The sequence below is a fragment of the Pelobates fuscus genome, chromosome 3 (genome assembly GCF_036172605.1).
Source record: "Pelobates fuscus isolate aPelFus1 chromosome 3, aPelFus1.pri, whole genome shotgun sequence".
Classification (NCBI taxonomy): domain Eukaryota; kingdom Metazoa; phylum Chordata; class Amphibia; order Anura; family Pelobatidae; genus Pelobates; species Pelobates fuscus.
The window spans coordinates 69307488-69322925 of NC_086319.1; the positions used below are offsets into that span (position 1 = coordinate 69307488).

At 39.2% G+C, this 15438-nt stretch overlaps 1 protein-coding gene across 1 annotated transcript in view; it reads right to left on the bottom strand.

The window, feature by feature from the left end:
- Positions 1-15438, bottom strand: part of LOC134601623 (dynein axonemal heavy chain 3-like) — an 875684-nt gene that overhangs the window by 539636 nt on the left and 320610 nt on the right. Inside the window, exon 25 of the mRNA XM_063446141.1 lies at positions 3269-3421. Coding sequence (XP_063302211.1) covers positions 3269-3421 — 153 coding nt within the window. The remainder of the gene's footprint in view (positions 1-3268; positions 3422-15438) is intronic.

Consider the following 15438-nt stretch of genomic DNA (forward strand, 5'->3'; position numbering starts at 1 on the left):
GCAGTTTTTCAAGAATTTATTAATGATGTCCTACGTCAATTTATACATACATTCGTTATAGTATACTTGGACGACATATTAATTTATTCTAATGATTTACAGACTCATCACATGCATGTTAAATTAGTGTTGAGAACTCTTCTGGTTAACGGTCTCTATTGCAAACTCGAAAAATGTTCATTTGATCAATCTGAAGTCCAATTCTTGGGTTATATAATCTCTGCCAAGGGTTTTCGTATGGATCCCAAGAAACTGTCTGCCATTATGGAATGGCCTCTGCCCCAGGGTTTGAAAGCCATTCAGCGTTTTCTGGGGTTCTCTAATTATTATAGGCGTTTTATTAAAGGGTTTTCTGCCATTGTAGCGCCTATAACCAGAATGACCAAGAAGGATGGTAATACTCATGTCTGGAAACCAGAAGCACTCGAGGCCTTTGAATTCTTGAAAGCTACATTTGCCTCTGCTCCTGTTTTACAGCATCCTGTCCCTTCACTGCCCTTTATTCTTGAGGTTGATGCTTCTGAGATAGGGGTAGGTGCTATCTTGTCTCAAAGAGATTCACCGGAAAAGCCGTTACACCCTTGTGGCTTCTTTTCCAGACAGATGTCCAAAGCAGAGAGGAATTATGATGTAGGCAATCGTGAACTCCTTGCTATCATTTTAGCGCTCAAGGAATGGAGACATCTGCTAGAGGGTACCAGGGATCCTATCCTCATTTTAACGGATCACAAAAACCTCTCATACCTTAGTGAAGCAAAAAGATTGTCTTCTAGGCAGGCCAGGTGGTCTCTGTTTTTGTCTCGTTTTAATTACATAATCACTTACAGACCGGGTGATCGTAATACTAAAGCTGACGCTCTGTCCAGACAATTCGAGACTACTGACAAACTCGAGGTCGATGTTACCCCTGTCATTCCGCCTGACAGAATAATAGCGACTACTGTTCTTTCTATTTCGTCTTCTCTCTTACAGACTATTCAGGCTAAACAAAACTTGGCTCCTGAGGAGAGGCCTGCTGATAAGCTATTCGTTGATATACCTGAGAGACGAGACATCTTGTCATTATATCATGACACTAGAACTGCTGGACACCCTGGTATTTCTAAGACAGTCTCAGCAGTTTCTAGATATTTCTGGTGGGCGTCCTTGCGCAAGGACGTCACCGATTACGTTAATGCCTGTAGCACTTGTGCCAGTATGAAGTCCTCCCACAGAGTTCCCTGTGGGTTGTTGCATCCGTTGCCCATACCCGAGAGGCCATGGTCCAATATATCCATGGATTTTATTGTTGAATTACCTCCCTCTAATGGTAAAACTGTCATCCTGATGATTGTGGATCGTTTTTCTAAGATGGCTCATTTTGTGTCTCTTGTCAAATTGCCATCATCCAAGGAACTTGCCTCTATCTTTGCCGGGCAGGTGTTTCGGTTGCATGGTATTCCCACTTCGATCGTGTCCGATAGGGGTAGCCAGTTTATTTCCAGATTCTGGAGAGCGTTTTGTGCAGAGATGGGTATCTCCCTCTCGTTTTCTTCAGCCTACCACCCCCAGTCTAATGGAGCTGCTGAACGTGCCAACCAATCTCTGGAGCAGTATCTTCGCTGTTTCGTGTCCCACCATCAGAACAATTGGGCTGACCTGCTTCCTTGGGCTGAGTTTGCTCGTAATAATGCTGCTCATGAATCCTCCGGTAACAGCCCTTTTTACGTTGTGTATGGCCGGCATCCCGTGGTTCTTCCAGCTGCATTCTCCTTACAGGGCATGCCAGCTCTGGACGAACATTTGGCTAGTCTACGTAATACTTGGGAGCAGGTTCAGTGTTCTTTGGTGGCCTCAGCTGCTCGCCAGAAGGTTCACGCTGACAAGCATCGCAGGGCGGCTCCATCCTATGCGGTGGGAGACCGGGTTTGGCTTTCTACTCGCAATATTCGTCTTCGTGTGCCTTCTATGAAGTTGGCCCCTCGTTTTATTGGTCCTTTTCGTATCTTGCATGTGGTTAATCCTGTCTCGTATGCATTGGATCTTCCAAAAAATCTACGCATTCCTAACGTGTTTCATACCTCCTTGTTAAAACCCCTCCTGTGCAACCGTTTTACTCGGCATGTCCCCCCTCCTCCTCCAGTTTCGGTGGAGGGCCATGAGGAGTTTGAAGTGGCGGCTGTAATTGACTCTCGCTTGCTTCGGGGTCGCCTCCAATATCTGGTACATTGGAAGGGCTATGGGCCTGAGGAACGCAGTTGGATTTCCGCTGACGCTGTTCACGCTCCTCGCCTTGTGCGTTCTTTCCACGCTCGTTTTCCTGCCAGGCCTGCTCCTTCCCGCCCGGTGGGCGTGTCTTCAGGGGGGGGTACTGTAGCGGTACTTACCCTCTCCAGGGGCCGGCCGGGGTCCTCCCTTCTCGCCGCGCGCGGTCCTGCTCCTGCACGAGCCGCGCGCGGCTCAGCCAACGATGGGATCAGTCAGGCGGGCAGTGACCGCGAGAAGCGGTCACATGTCCCGCCCGACACTAAGAGCGCGCCGCGCGTCTCGGGCGCGCTCTTAAAGGGACAGTGGGAGACTAAATTAGAATCAGTCTCCCATTGGCCCCTGTCAGGCCACATTCCCCATTCACTCACGTTTTGGGGGCGTGGATATGACAGGAGCCAATCAAAGTGAACCTTAGGGTTTTTATACTCACCTGTTTCCCCTTGCTCGTTGCCCTATCGTGGTTTCTGTCCAGTTCCCTTTAGTGCTTGTATCGTTCAGTTGGTTTTTTGGTGCTTGACCTTGGCTTTGTTCCTGACTCCGCTCTCTCCTTATCCTTGCTTGCTTATCCGCTGTTTTGTCCTCTGTGTACCAGTCCTCGGCTTGTTCTACGTTACGCTGTCTCTCAGTTCCCTTGACCTCGGCTTGTTCTGACTCTGTCTTTCTCTCGTCCTAGTCCGGCCATTCTAAGGTCCGGTAAGACGAACACTGTTTCTTGTCTCTTGACTGTGAACTATTCCTGCGTGTTGGGGTATATTACCGTGACAGTTCCAAAGGAAAGTTTAGCATTAACCCCTTAAAGACCAAACTTCTGGAATAAAAGGGAATCATGACATGTCACACATGTCATGTGTCCTTAAGGGGTTAAAGTGATAATTACAGGAAGAGTACAGGGAACATTTTTTTAAATGAATATTAACATAGCATAATTAAATAGCACATGGGACATTGTTAAATGAATATTAAAATGATTTGAAACTTATTTAACAAATTACTTTTTGCAAATTGGAAAAAAAAAAACTACCTTTGATACTTCCATGGTCCAATGTACCATGCTGGATGCAAGGACCACTTGCCCAGGCCAGTGTAAAACCCACTCCTTTCTTAGAGTTTCAGTGTAAGCATTGATAGCCTGGGTCATAACTTCATGAAGTGAATCTTTCATGGATCTCTCCACCTAGAACAGAAAGGGTGCACATAACTAAAATATCACACTACAGATTAACAGATAGCTACAACTGCTAAAATTGCATCATATAGGATGCTTAACTAAAACACTTCTACCGTTCCTTGTTTTAACTTTGCATATATGCATCAATGAAATAAAGGCTTTACTTCCTCCTCTGACCACGTTTTTTTTTTATTTTCCAGATCTCCCAAAGAAGCAATTGAATTTGCATATTAATTGTATTTTGTTTCTTTAATAACATTTCAAGATCCGGATGAAAGCTCCTGCATGGACTTTGATCTTTATTTGCATCACCACTTGCTATATGAATTAAAGCAGAAAAAAAAGAGTGAGTTCATTACCTGTTGGCAATGAGTTTGGCACCCCATTAATTACCTGGCCCAGTGGGCATTATTCATTGTTCTGTGTAAAAATATTGTCAACTGATAGAATATCAGTGTTCTCTGTTTAATTGTCATAATATAGTCTGATTGATTACAGCATGATATGGGTTAATTTGGCTGCCTTTAACGAATACCTATGAGGTGTTTAGTAGACCAAATTGGGGTTGCACACGCTCAGTAACAGGATATTTTATACTATGATGCACAAAAGTAGGGAGAGGCGAGTTCCAAGCAATCTAAATAAACACAGAAAACTTGGGCATACATAGTAATATCCAAAAGACAGTTTAGTTCAGGAAGAGGTACAGCAACATTTCAGCTCACATCCTGCACCTTTATCAAGCTTCAGGCTTGTGTTAATTTCTATAAGGTGTCTAAGAAGCAATAGGAACGTTTTGCTGGTGTCCAGAAAATACCCTGATCCCTGAGGTACAGTGATATTTATTACTGGACAAATCAGATAAGCTATCAAAGAGAGCTTGGCAAATAACACACACTGCACAGTGTACACTGTACAATGTATATTGTAAATTTAATGAAGCATCATTCACTTAACGTTTGGAAGTGATTTTAGATGATGTTTTACTTTGTGGGCATTATGTATGATACATATATCATGTTTATTCTTAAATTAATTATCTAGATTCACCAAGATGAACTGACTTAGTTACAAAGATAGCAGGTACATAAGTATAGTGCATTGTGAGTTTTCAATGAGGTTGTTACCACAATGCCAAGAATGAAAGATATTAGCAACAATCTTATAGTAGCGATTGTTGCTGCCCATCAAATTTGGATGGGTTATAAGACCATTTTCAATCAATTTAAAGGCCAACATTCTACAGTGAGAAAGATTATTCAATAGTGGAAACATTCAAGACAGTTGCCAATCTTCCCAGGAGTCCCAGCAAATACACCCCAAGGTCAGACCAAAAAAAAGCAAAAAAAAAACAAGAGTTACATCTCAGACTCTACAAATCTCAGTTAGCATGTTAAATGTTAAAGTTCATGACAGTACAATTAGAAAAAAATGAAACAATCAGAAAAAACTGAACATGTATGGTTTGCTGGAAGGGTTGCCAGTAGGAATCAAGTTGCCAAGTTGCATCTGAACAAAACCACAAGACTTCAGACAGACGAGACCAAAGTGGACATGTTTGGTCATAATGCAAAACAAAACATTTGGTGAAAACCAAACACAGCATATCAAAACAAACATATCATACCAACTGTTAAGCACAGTGGTGGAGGGGGATAATATGGGCTTGTTGTGCAGCCACAGGACCTGGGAACATTGCATTCATTAAATCAACAATCAACTCTTCTGTTTACCAAAGTATTCTAGAGTCAAATGTTAGGCCATCTGTCCGACAGCTAAAGCATGGCCTAAATTGGGTTATGCAACAGTACAATGATTCCAAATCACACCAGCAAATCTACAATATTGGCTGATAAAGAAAAGAATCAAGGTGTTGCAATAGACCAATTAAAGTCCAGACCTCAACCCGATTGAAATGCCGTGGCGGGACCTTAAGAGAGCTGTGCATAAACAAATGCTAGCAACACTCAATGAATTGAAAGTATCTTTTAAAGAAAAGAGGGCCAAAATTAAAATTCGGGAGCCTGATAAAGTCCTACAAATAATGATTCTTCAAGTTATTGCTGCTATAAGTGGTTCTACAATGCTATTGAATCATTGTGTGTACTTAATTCTTCTCACATGGCTTCTCCATTTTAGCTTTATATTGATTTATTAAATATATCATAAAATTGTGTAATATGCTACATGTTGTTGTTCATGTGAAATTGTATTTACCTAATTTTAACAGATGATTGTTATTATGTAGTGATATGTACAACCATATAATTCAAAGAGGGTGTACTTTCTTCTAAAAAAACAAAAGAAATGTATAATCTATGATTTTCTTGAAGAGGAAAAGAGGGTTTACTACACATTAAAGGGTTTAATTTTAATGAAAATAGCACCATTCCAGTCGTTCTATTAAAATTAAATCTTATTTGCCAAATGAGAAATAGAGAAAAACGTGAAGACGTTTTATTAAAATGAAAGCAAATAGTACAACATTTAGGGTTAAACTGGTAAATCTATGTTTTCTGATTTAAGATGACAGTCAAAATCAATAAATAGTATAGATACATTTGCCAATATGATAAAATTAACTAAATATGCTGTTTGTTTTCACTTTAGCAAATTATTTAAAATCCCAATCTTGGTTGTCCAGGCATGACTCTAATGCAGAGCATTTAAAAAAAACACGAATATTGACAGCCTGCTGTAGGAATTTATCAGAAATTATGTGCAAGATTACATTTAAATCTGTATATAAAAAGGTCAGTAGTTTAAACTGTTTTTTAGAAAAAAAATAAATGATTGACATAAGCAAGGGATGCTGCAGGCTCTTTTAGTAAGCGATACACTTTTGAGGGGTTTCTCCAACTCTTTTTTTGTTTAAGATAGAAAAATTCCATATTGGCATTAATATATCAATTCCCCAACCAAAATGCTCAAAGAGTGTTTTAAAGCAAAGTTTTACTCACCTTATTCCAGCGCCGTGCTCTGCCTGCAAATGAGAAGCAGTTATGTCTGTTGGCAGTGTGCAGCTCGCTGATGACATAGAAACATAGAAACATTGAAAAATGGAATGTGACGGCAGATAAGAACCATTCGGCCCATCTAGTCTGCCCAATTTTCTAAATACTTTCATTAGTCCCTAGCCTTATCTTATAGCTAGGATAGCCGTATGCATATCCCACGCATGCTTAAACTCCTTTACTGTGTTAACCACTACCACTTCAGCTGCAAGGCTATTCCATGCATCCACTACCCTCTCAGTAAAGTAATACTTCTGGATATTATTTTTAAACTTTTGTCCCTCTAATTTAAGACTATGTCCTCTTGTTGTGGTAGATTTTTCTTCTTTTAAATATACTATCCTCCTTTACTGTGTTGATTCCCTTTATGTATTAAATGTTTCTATCATAACCCATCTCATCTTTCCTCCAAGCTGTATATGTTAAGTTCCTTTAACCTTTCCTGGTAAGTTTTATCCTGCAATCCATGAACCAGTTTAGTAGCCCTTCTCTGAACTCTCTCTAAAGTATCAATATCCTTCTGGAGATCAGTACTGCGTACAATACTCCAAGTGAGATCTTACCAGTGTTCTGTACAATGGCATGAGCACTTCCCTCTTTCTACTGCTAATAGATCTCCCTATACAACCAAGCATTCTGCTAGCATTTCCTGCTGCTCTATTACATTGTCTGCCTACCATTAAGTCATCAGAAATAATCACCCCTAAATCCCTTTCCTCAGATGTTGAGGTTAGGACTCTGTCAAACATTCTGTTTTCTGCCCTTGGGTTTTTACGTCCAAGATGCATTATCTTGCACTTATCCACATTAAATGTCAGTTGCCACAGCTTTGACCATTTTTCTAATTTACCTAAATCATTTGCCATTTGGCTTATCCCTCCTGGAACATCAACCCTGTTACATATCTTAGTATTATCAGCAAAAAGACATACCTTACCATCAAGACCTTCTGCAATATCACTAATAAAAACATTAAAGAGAATGGGTCCAAGTACAGATCCCTGAGGTACCCCACTGGTGACAAGCCCATGCTTCGAATATACTCCATTGACTACAACCCTCTGTTGCCTGTCACTGAGCCACTGCCTTACCCATTCAACAATATTGGAATCCAAACTTAAAGATTGCAGTTTATTGATAAGCCTTCTATGTGCAACAGTGTCAAAAGCCTTACTGAAATCTAGGTAAGCAAAGTCTACTGCACCACCCTGATCTATTATTAAGCTCATAATAGAACATTTATGTATCTCCAACAGGTTCTAGACCACTACATGTGTGCCATTGCACAGCCATGTATGAACTTTAAAGCATGTTAGCGGGAAGGCATGTCAGAAATAGTTCTTGAAACACCCATTACACCTCATGCTTCATGATTGATTTCAGTACTGGGATGTATGCAATAGTGTAATTTTGACTGCAGACTGAATGCAGAGTTGGTTTTACTAAATTATGAGCTTGAGGTTAGCTGGAAGTAGATCGCAGAATAACACAAGATCAGAGAAAAAGATCTAAGGAATCTCAGTTTTGTACAGCTAGAGTGTCACCCCGGTTTTTATTTTTATGCTATTTTTTCTTTATAATATATATTTTATATGTGCTATTTTTTTATATTAAAGCAGTTGATCTTTTAAGATTTGCCAGCTTACGATGCATAAGCATTTACATTAGAGCCTGGCGTATGGGGCATTTCCAACACTTGCCAAATTTGGCATTTGGATAAAAGTCACTCTAAACTCTAAACACCATAATCACTACAGTGTATTACATGTATTAACAATTTCTAGTGTCCAAATTTAAAAACAATAATAGAAGAATAAGCTTAATTGCCTATTTGATTTATCAAATGTCGGCACCTCCATACATAAACCAGTGGATGGGATTTGTTTTTGCATGCATTATTATTATTTTTGGCATTTATATAGTGCCAACTTATTCAGCAGAGCTTTACATTATTATCAAATGGGTACATTTAACAATAAATGAGACAATTATAAAATGTTACAAGAACAGGATGTTGATGAGGACCCTGCTCAAACTAGCCTACATCCCAGCTAAAGCCCCTCTGCTGCTCTGTAACTGTTTCAAGGGCAGTTATAGAGAACATGTTACATAATAAAATGTTATAAATGCTCTCAGGTAGAAATAACCTCTATATTTATTAATGCTTCAATTGTTATTTTTGCCATGGGCTTATTCATTTATACAGGACATATAAATCTATTTGTCCAGTGCAATCAAACCTATCTATGGCCTATGATTGAACTGACAAAGTAGTGGAGATAAAGACCACAGAGAATATGGTTCACCAGTGTCAGGGAAGGGGTCGACAGGATGGACTGATTCAGCTACCTTAGTAAAAGTTCCTTGAATGACCTACATAAATCATGATACCTTCAGGGCGTATTGACGGTTTAGCCTTATTTTCCTGCTGGATCCTGAGACTCTTTTAGAACCTATAAAATAGCCTATCCATCCTAACTCTTAATTCTTCATCAGACATGCCAGAGATGGATCCATTTATTTAGCTATTTATTTAGCTAAGTTTTTAATACATTCAATTTATCTAATTTCTTTCTTTTTTTTTTGGCAATCCTTTCCTGCTCATAATTTTTCCATATCTGTTATTATTTTTTCTGCCCATAACTTTTTTTTTTATATATAACTAAAATTTTTTGTTCATTAAGATCAATTTTTTAAAATTCAAACTAAAAACGAAAGGAAAGATTAAAAGGAAAACATGTGGAAAAAATAAATCAGCTCTTGATACATACTAGATAACTAATTTAAACGTTTCAGTAAAAAAAAAAATCTAGTTTTAGACCTTTTTTATTTGTCTATTAATCAACCATCCTTGAGTCACAATTAACATTTCCTAGAAACATGTGTCTTGTGTGAGATGCAGTTCTTAAAGTTCACAATATTAATTAAAAGGAGGTCACTATAGTGTTATTATTATCAATGTGTCTCAAGTTTCTAGGAAATAATATAAATTAACAAATATATATATATATAGATATAAATATTCAGAGAAAAACATACTTTATAAAGAACTAATTTAACTAGATGACAAGTAAAAGCTCTATACATTGTTAATATTATTTTTATATCTTCTGTAGAAATCCATTTATTATGCTGATAGGGTTAAATGCCCGCTAGATCGGGTAGAAAATGATATAAATCGATAATATAAAGAAACTGTCTTTGGCTACCTGTTAAACACATGTAGATTTTTCCTGGGCTGAAATATCTTTTTTTATGTTGAGTCCATCACATCATTTTAAGGCATCTATAAATCTTGAAGCCCTGGGGGCTCATTATTCAAACCATCCAAGCTGTACTTTAAATGAGGTTAGTGTAGCATCAGGGCAAGGCATTAACGCACTGCTCAATTTATCATCCAGTTCTAATTACATTTCCTAAGTCAATAGCCAGTTCACTTATCATGGAAAGCTTTAAAATGGCTTTGTGAAGCTTTTCCTCCGAGCAGCAAGGTGAATGTGGGAGCTAGTAATGTGGTATCCGAAGGTTAAACTTTCATCACTTCTATCTCAAATGTACGCAGAATAATGACTAAGCTCTTTAGAAAACATAATATTTAATGAAGAGTCATTGTCAAGAAAGTGTTAACGGAATTACCACCCATCATGTGCCTAAATTTCTCTCTATTTGTATGTCTGTATGTCTGTCTTACATATCGCTACATAAATCTTCAATGAATCTATAGAAATACTTTGCTAGTACCTAGATATATAAATTAAATTTCATATAACGAGAAACATTTACTTGTGAAAAAAATACCACAAGCAATATTTTTGTGCAAGAATAAATAGAATAAGGAAGACGAAAGATAGCCAAGTGTAAATTGGCTCTGACACAACAAATCTAATTAGCATGATTAAGCACTGGATTAACTCAAATAAGAAAAAAAAATCATTGATTTTAGGAGCATGTTTCTGTAAAATCAAGTGATGTGTGACTTGACTTGATAGCAGATATTCAGAATGTGACGATGACATTATAAATAAGGAAGTAGCATTACACATACATTTTAACAAAAATGTACCAACGCAGGCGAAAAATCGGGTTTACGGCTTCCCCATTCCATCTCTGTTACCCATCTTTTTTAAATCTTTGCAGGTATTCTATATTCTCGTGGTTCCAATCCCTACCAGCTTTTTCTTAACATTTGTAACTTTACCAAGGGCATGTGATGTCACTAAATCCATATATTTTAAGTAGCCATTTAAAAACGGAAACAAAAGGTGTTGTGTGTCCATCCTTAATATGCAGCATAACCAATATTTTAAAGGGACACTGTAGGCACCCAGACCACTACATCTCATTGAAGTGGTCTGGGTGCAATGCCCTATGCCCCTTAACCCTGAAAAAGTAATTCTTGCAGTTATTGAGAAACTGCAATAATTACTATCCTGTTTTAACTCTACCTCTAGTGGCTGTCTACCAGGCAGCCACTAGAGGGACTTCCTGGATTTAAAGGATCTTTGGTCAGTTATCTGATGCTCTGCATGAGGACCTCCAGCATCAGATTTTTCCCCATAGGAAAGCATTATATAATGCTTTCCTATGGGGAAATCCTAATCCACTCCACCAGCTGACGGAGCCTGGCCCAGTGCCAAGGGACATCAGCGCTGGATTCAGATAAGTGACTAAAGGGTTTTAACCCCTTTAACCATGCAAGAAGGGAGGCGTGATGGAGATGGGCACTGTATGGAACTATAGTGCCAGGAAAACAGCTTTGTTTTCCTGGCACAAGAGAATCCCTTTAAGAAATGCATGTTATAGACATGTGCCCCAATTTTTTTTCTGTGTATATTTTGAATCCTGACCAGATTCCTTGGTTCGAGCACACCAACCCGCCACTCACAGATGTCACATTATCACATGATCACTATAATACCAGATGGAAAAAAATATACAGTGCACTACAAGAAGATCAGACCCGTCTAGGATATCGGTGCTCCTGGAACACACAAAGCATCCACATTCCAAATATACCAATAATGGTGGCCAACAGGACATGCCATAAGGGAAAACTTTTATTGTGGAACGACACTACTAGTGTGACAGTTCAACTAGAATAGCCTACATTATGCATATAGACATTAATCGACCACCTATAAATAGATTAAATGCTGGACAACGCCATACACGTTACATCTTACTCGATTACACAATAGATTTATATAATATGTACAGCATATACATTTAAATTCAAATTCATATACAAGGAATGCATTCTTCAAAATCCATTAACTGATAATACAGTTACCATAGAGAGAGCTTTAGCAAATTACAACATAGATAAATATACCAATAAATATCAGTGTGTTGCAATCACACAGATGAGTGGATGCACCAGATGTTTATTGGTAAATAATGACATCACTGGAAATAAAATTCCAAACGGTCCTCATGCTGAAATGGAGAGTAAACAATATCAGAACGAAATACCATTACCACTGACATGAAGTCAAATAAATAAATGCAGATATATACATCCACTAAAAGTCAAGTTTATATGTGCATATTTACAAAGATGAAGAATATTGCAGAGATTCTACAAATCACAAAAAATACATAACTATACTAAAGCAGGTAGATGTAGTAATATACTACCAATGTGTGTTTTCCCTACAGTGCTTGGACACACCAGGTATTCATTGGACAATAGTAATACCTGCATGTCTTCAAGCAGAAATGAGAGAGATAAATATTTGTAAATATACACATATGAACTATACAGGGCCGGCGCCACTGTTAGGCGAACTAGGCATTTGCCTAGGGCGCCGGCCTGCTGGGGGCGCCCCCCGGGATGTTTCCTGGTGGGCTGTATTCCCCTGACTGGGGCCACAGTGCTTGGCAAGTGGCTCTAGAGCCGCCCCAAGCGCCGGGTCGTTCTTCAAGGCGCCCGAATAAGGGGGAGCCGAGAAGAGCCATGTCACAGGGGGGCCAGGAGGTGGCCATTTAGCCACCTCAGGGTGCCCCCAAAGCTGTATTAGGTAAGGCAGAGCAGGCACCTGCTTACTTTGATGGCAGGTGCCTGCTCTGCCAAAATATGTTGGTGACCTATCCTATGGAGAGGGGGACAGAGAAGCCAGGCGGCGAGGGAGGCTGTTCTTGCAGCCTCTTACTCCTCCCTAGCACACTGTCTGTGATGTTGGGAGTCGTAATATGAAATCATTCCAACCCCGGCATATTAAACAACGGGCAGGAGGAGTGAGGAGCTGCCCCACACTGGACCCAAGGGAGGTGAGTGTTTGACTGTCCGTGAGAGTGTGTGTGTGTGTGTGTGTGTGTGTCAGTGAGTAAGTGTATGTATGTCAGTGAGTGTCTGCCTGTGTGTGTCAGTGTGTGTGTGTCTGTCAGTGAGTTTCTGCCTGTGTGTGTGTCTGTCAGTTAATGAGTGTATGTATGTCAGTGATGTCTGCCTGTGTGTGTGTCAGTGAGTGTGTGAGTGTTTGACTGTCAGTGTGTGTGTGTGTGTGTGTGTCTGTCAGTGAGTGTCTACCTGTGTGTGTGTGTGTGTGTGTGTATGGGGGGTCTGCCAGGGAGTGAGTGAGTGTATGTATGTCAGTGAGTGTGTGTGTGTTTGTGAGTGAGTGTATGTCTGTCAGTGAGTGTGTGTTTGTGTGTCTGTCAGTGAATGAGTGTATGTATGTCAGTGAGTGTCTGCCTGTGTGTGTGTGTCAGTGAGTGTGTGAGTGTTTGACTGTCAGTGTGTGTGTGTCTGTCAGTGAGTAAGTGTATGTCTGTCAGTAATTATCTGTGTGTGTGTGTCTATCAGTGAGTGAGTGTATGTATGTCAATGATTGTGTGTGTGTGTCTGTCAGTGAGTGTGTGTGTGTGTGTGTGCGTCTGCCAGTGAGTGAGTGACATGAGGGGGCGGCAAAATGGATCTTTGCCTAGGGTGTCAGAAATCCTTGCACCGGCCCTGGAACTATACCAGGGGTGCCCAAAAGGTAGATCCCCAGATGTTTTAAAACTTCAACTTCCATGATGCCTTGTCATTCTACAGACATGAAAAGCAGGAAAAATGGGAGTTGAAGTTCTACAATAGTTGGGGATCTACCTTTTGAGCACCCCATAACTAGAATTTCAATGGATGTACTGTACATCTCTGCATTTTCTCATTTGACAGCTCATGTCAGTGTTGATGGTAGTTTGTTCTGAATTTGTCTTTGCTCTGTTTTAGAATGAAGACCATTTGGGATTTTATTCCCAGTGATGTCACTCTTTTATATATCTTGGTACATTTATCTATTTGATAATATGCTAAAGCACTGTATATGGTAACTGTATTATCAGATAACTGATTTTGAAGAATGTATTCCTTGCGAAGGATTTATAAATTAAATCTATACATTGTTATTTTGTAAATCTATTGTTTAATTGAGTAAGGTGTAGTAGTTTTAGTCTTGCATTTAATCTATTTATAGGTATTCAATTTATTATGTCTATACGCATAATTAAGGCCATTTTAGGCAAAATGTCCCACTAGTGGCATATCAGTTGCCCACCATTCTAAGTATATAATATAGGGCTCACATTCCAATAGCCTGGAACACTTGGTTTGCAGTTGCTACAGCCAGTTTTATCCCTAGTGTACGTCACAGAATAGGAAACACTCTCCCCTAGTAAGAGAAAACCAAAGCCTGGTTTTGGAGGGTTAATCTGTTTTACATCAGTGTTCTAATTTCCAGGAATAGAGAAGACAGACAGACAGACAGACAGACAGACAGACAGACGGACAGACAGCCAGTCAGTAATTTAGGCACAGACAGACAGATATGTAGACAGACATGTAGACAGACAGACAGATAGACAGATATATAGACAGACAGAGAGAGATGTAGACAGACAGTCATTTAGACAGACATATAGATAGACAGACAGACATACAATAGATAGATAGATAGATGTGTAGACAGACAGTCATTTAGACAGACAGACAGTCAGACAGCCATTTAGACAGACAGACAGATATGTAGACAGTTATTTAGACAGACATTTAGATAGACAGAAAAATAGATGAAAGATAGATAGATAGTCATTCAGACAGACAGACAGACAGATAGATATTAAAGCACATCAAACACTTATTGATGAAGAGATATCTGATTGTCCTCTGCAGTGTGTAGGAAGCAAATAGCAATGCTTGCAGATGGGTTTTAATATCTGTATTTAATTTCATCATGTCAACACATCCAGAGCAATATGTTGCAAAGGCATGTCACTGCAGTTAAGGGACAAATAACAGACATTTCATGAAATGGCCTAAAAGATGGCATTTGAGCAGAATAATTATAATGGAAAAAAATAGTGAGAGTAGAGAATTCTATAGAAGAGACTGACATGTAATTGGCACAGACTGGAAAGTCTGTCCTACCTACCTGCAGAAAATGAAGTAGTATTGAATTTACCAGTCCATCGCTAAATGAAAACATTTCACACAAATAAAAAATAGAAATGGTACATTGCAAAAGTCAGCATTTTTAAATAAATATTTAGTATCTATATACCATCAGATTCTTTTTAAACATTGTCACTTTTCCAGCTCGTTGATTTTAACCCCTTATGGACACATGACGTGTGACATGTCATGATTCCCTTTTATTACAGAAGGTTGGTCCTTAAGGGGTTAAACAAATGCAGATTTAGGCCACCAGCCCGTTTTACCAATCTGGCCCAAAGCATTACCGCACCAAACAAATCATAAGTACAGCGATTATCTTAATGCACAATATGCTTCTCAATGGGCTTGCTAAACTCCATGCATGTTCCAGGGCTCAGATTCCGGTGCTATCCACACCTTCCAAGGAACATTGGCAGAACACCCATCTCCCTCAGGTCCAAATTCCTTCAAATTAAGAGCTAAAACTGGTTCTAGACAAACATTGCTTTTTTATTGCAAATATTGTAAACATGAGCACATCCACAACACAGAACCTGGGCATATAAAATAAGTAAATAAATCTTTTCTGTGTCTAA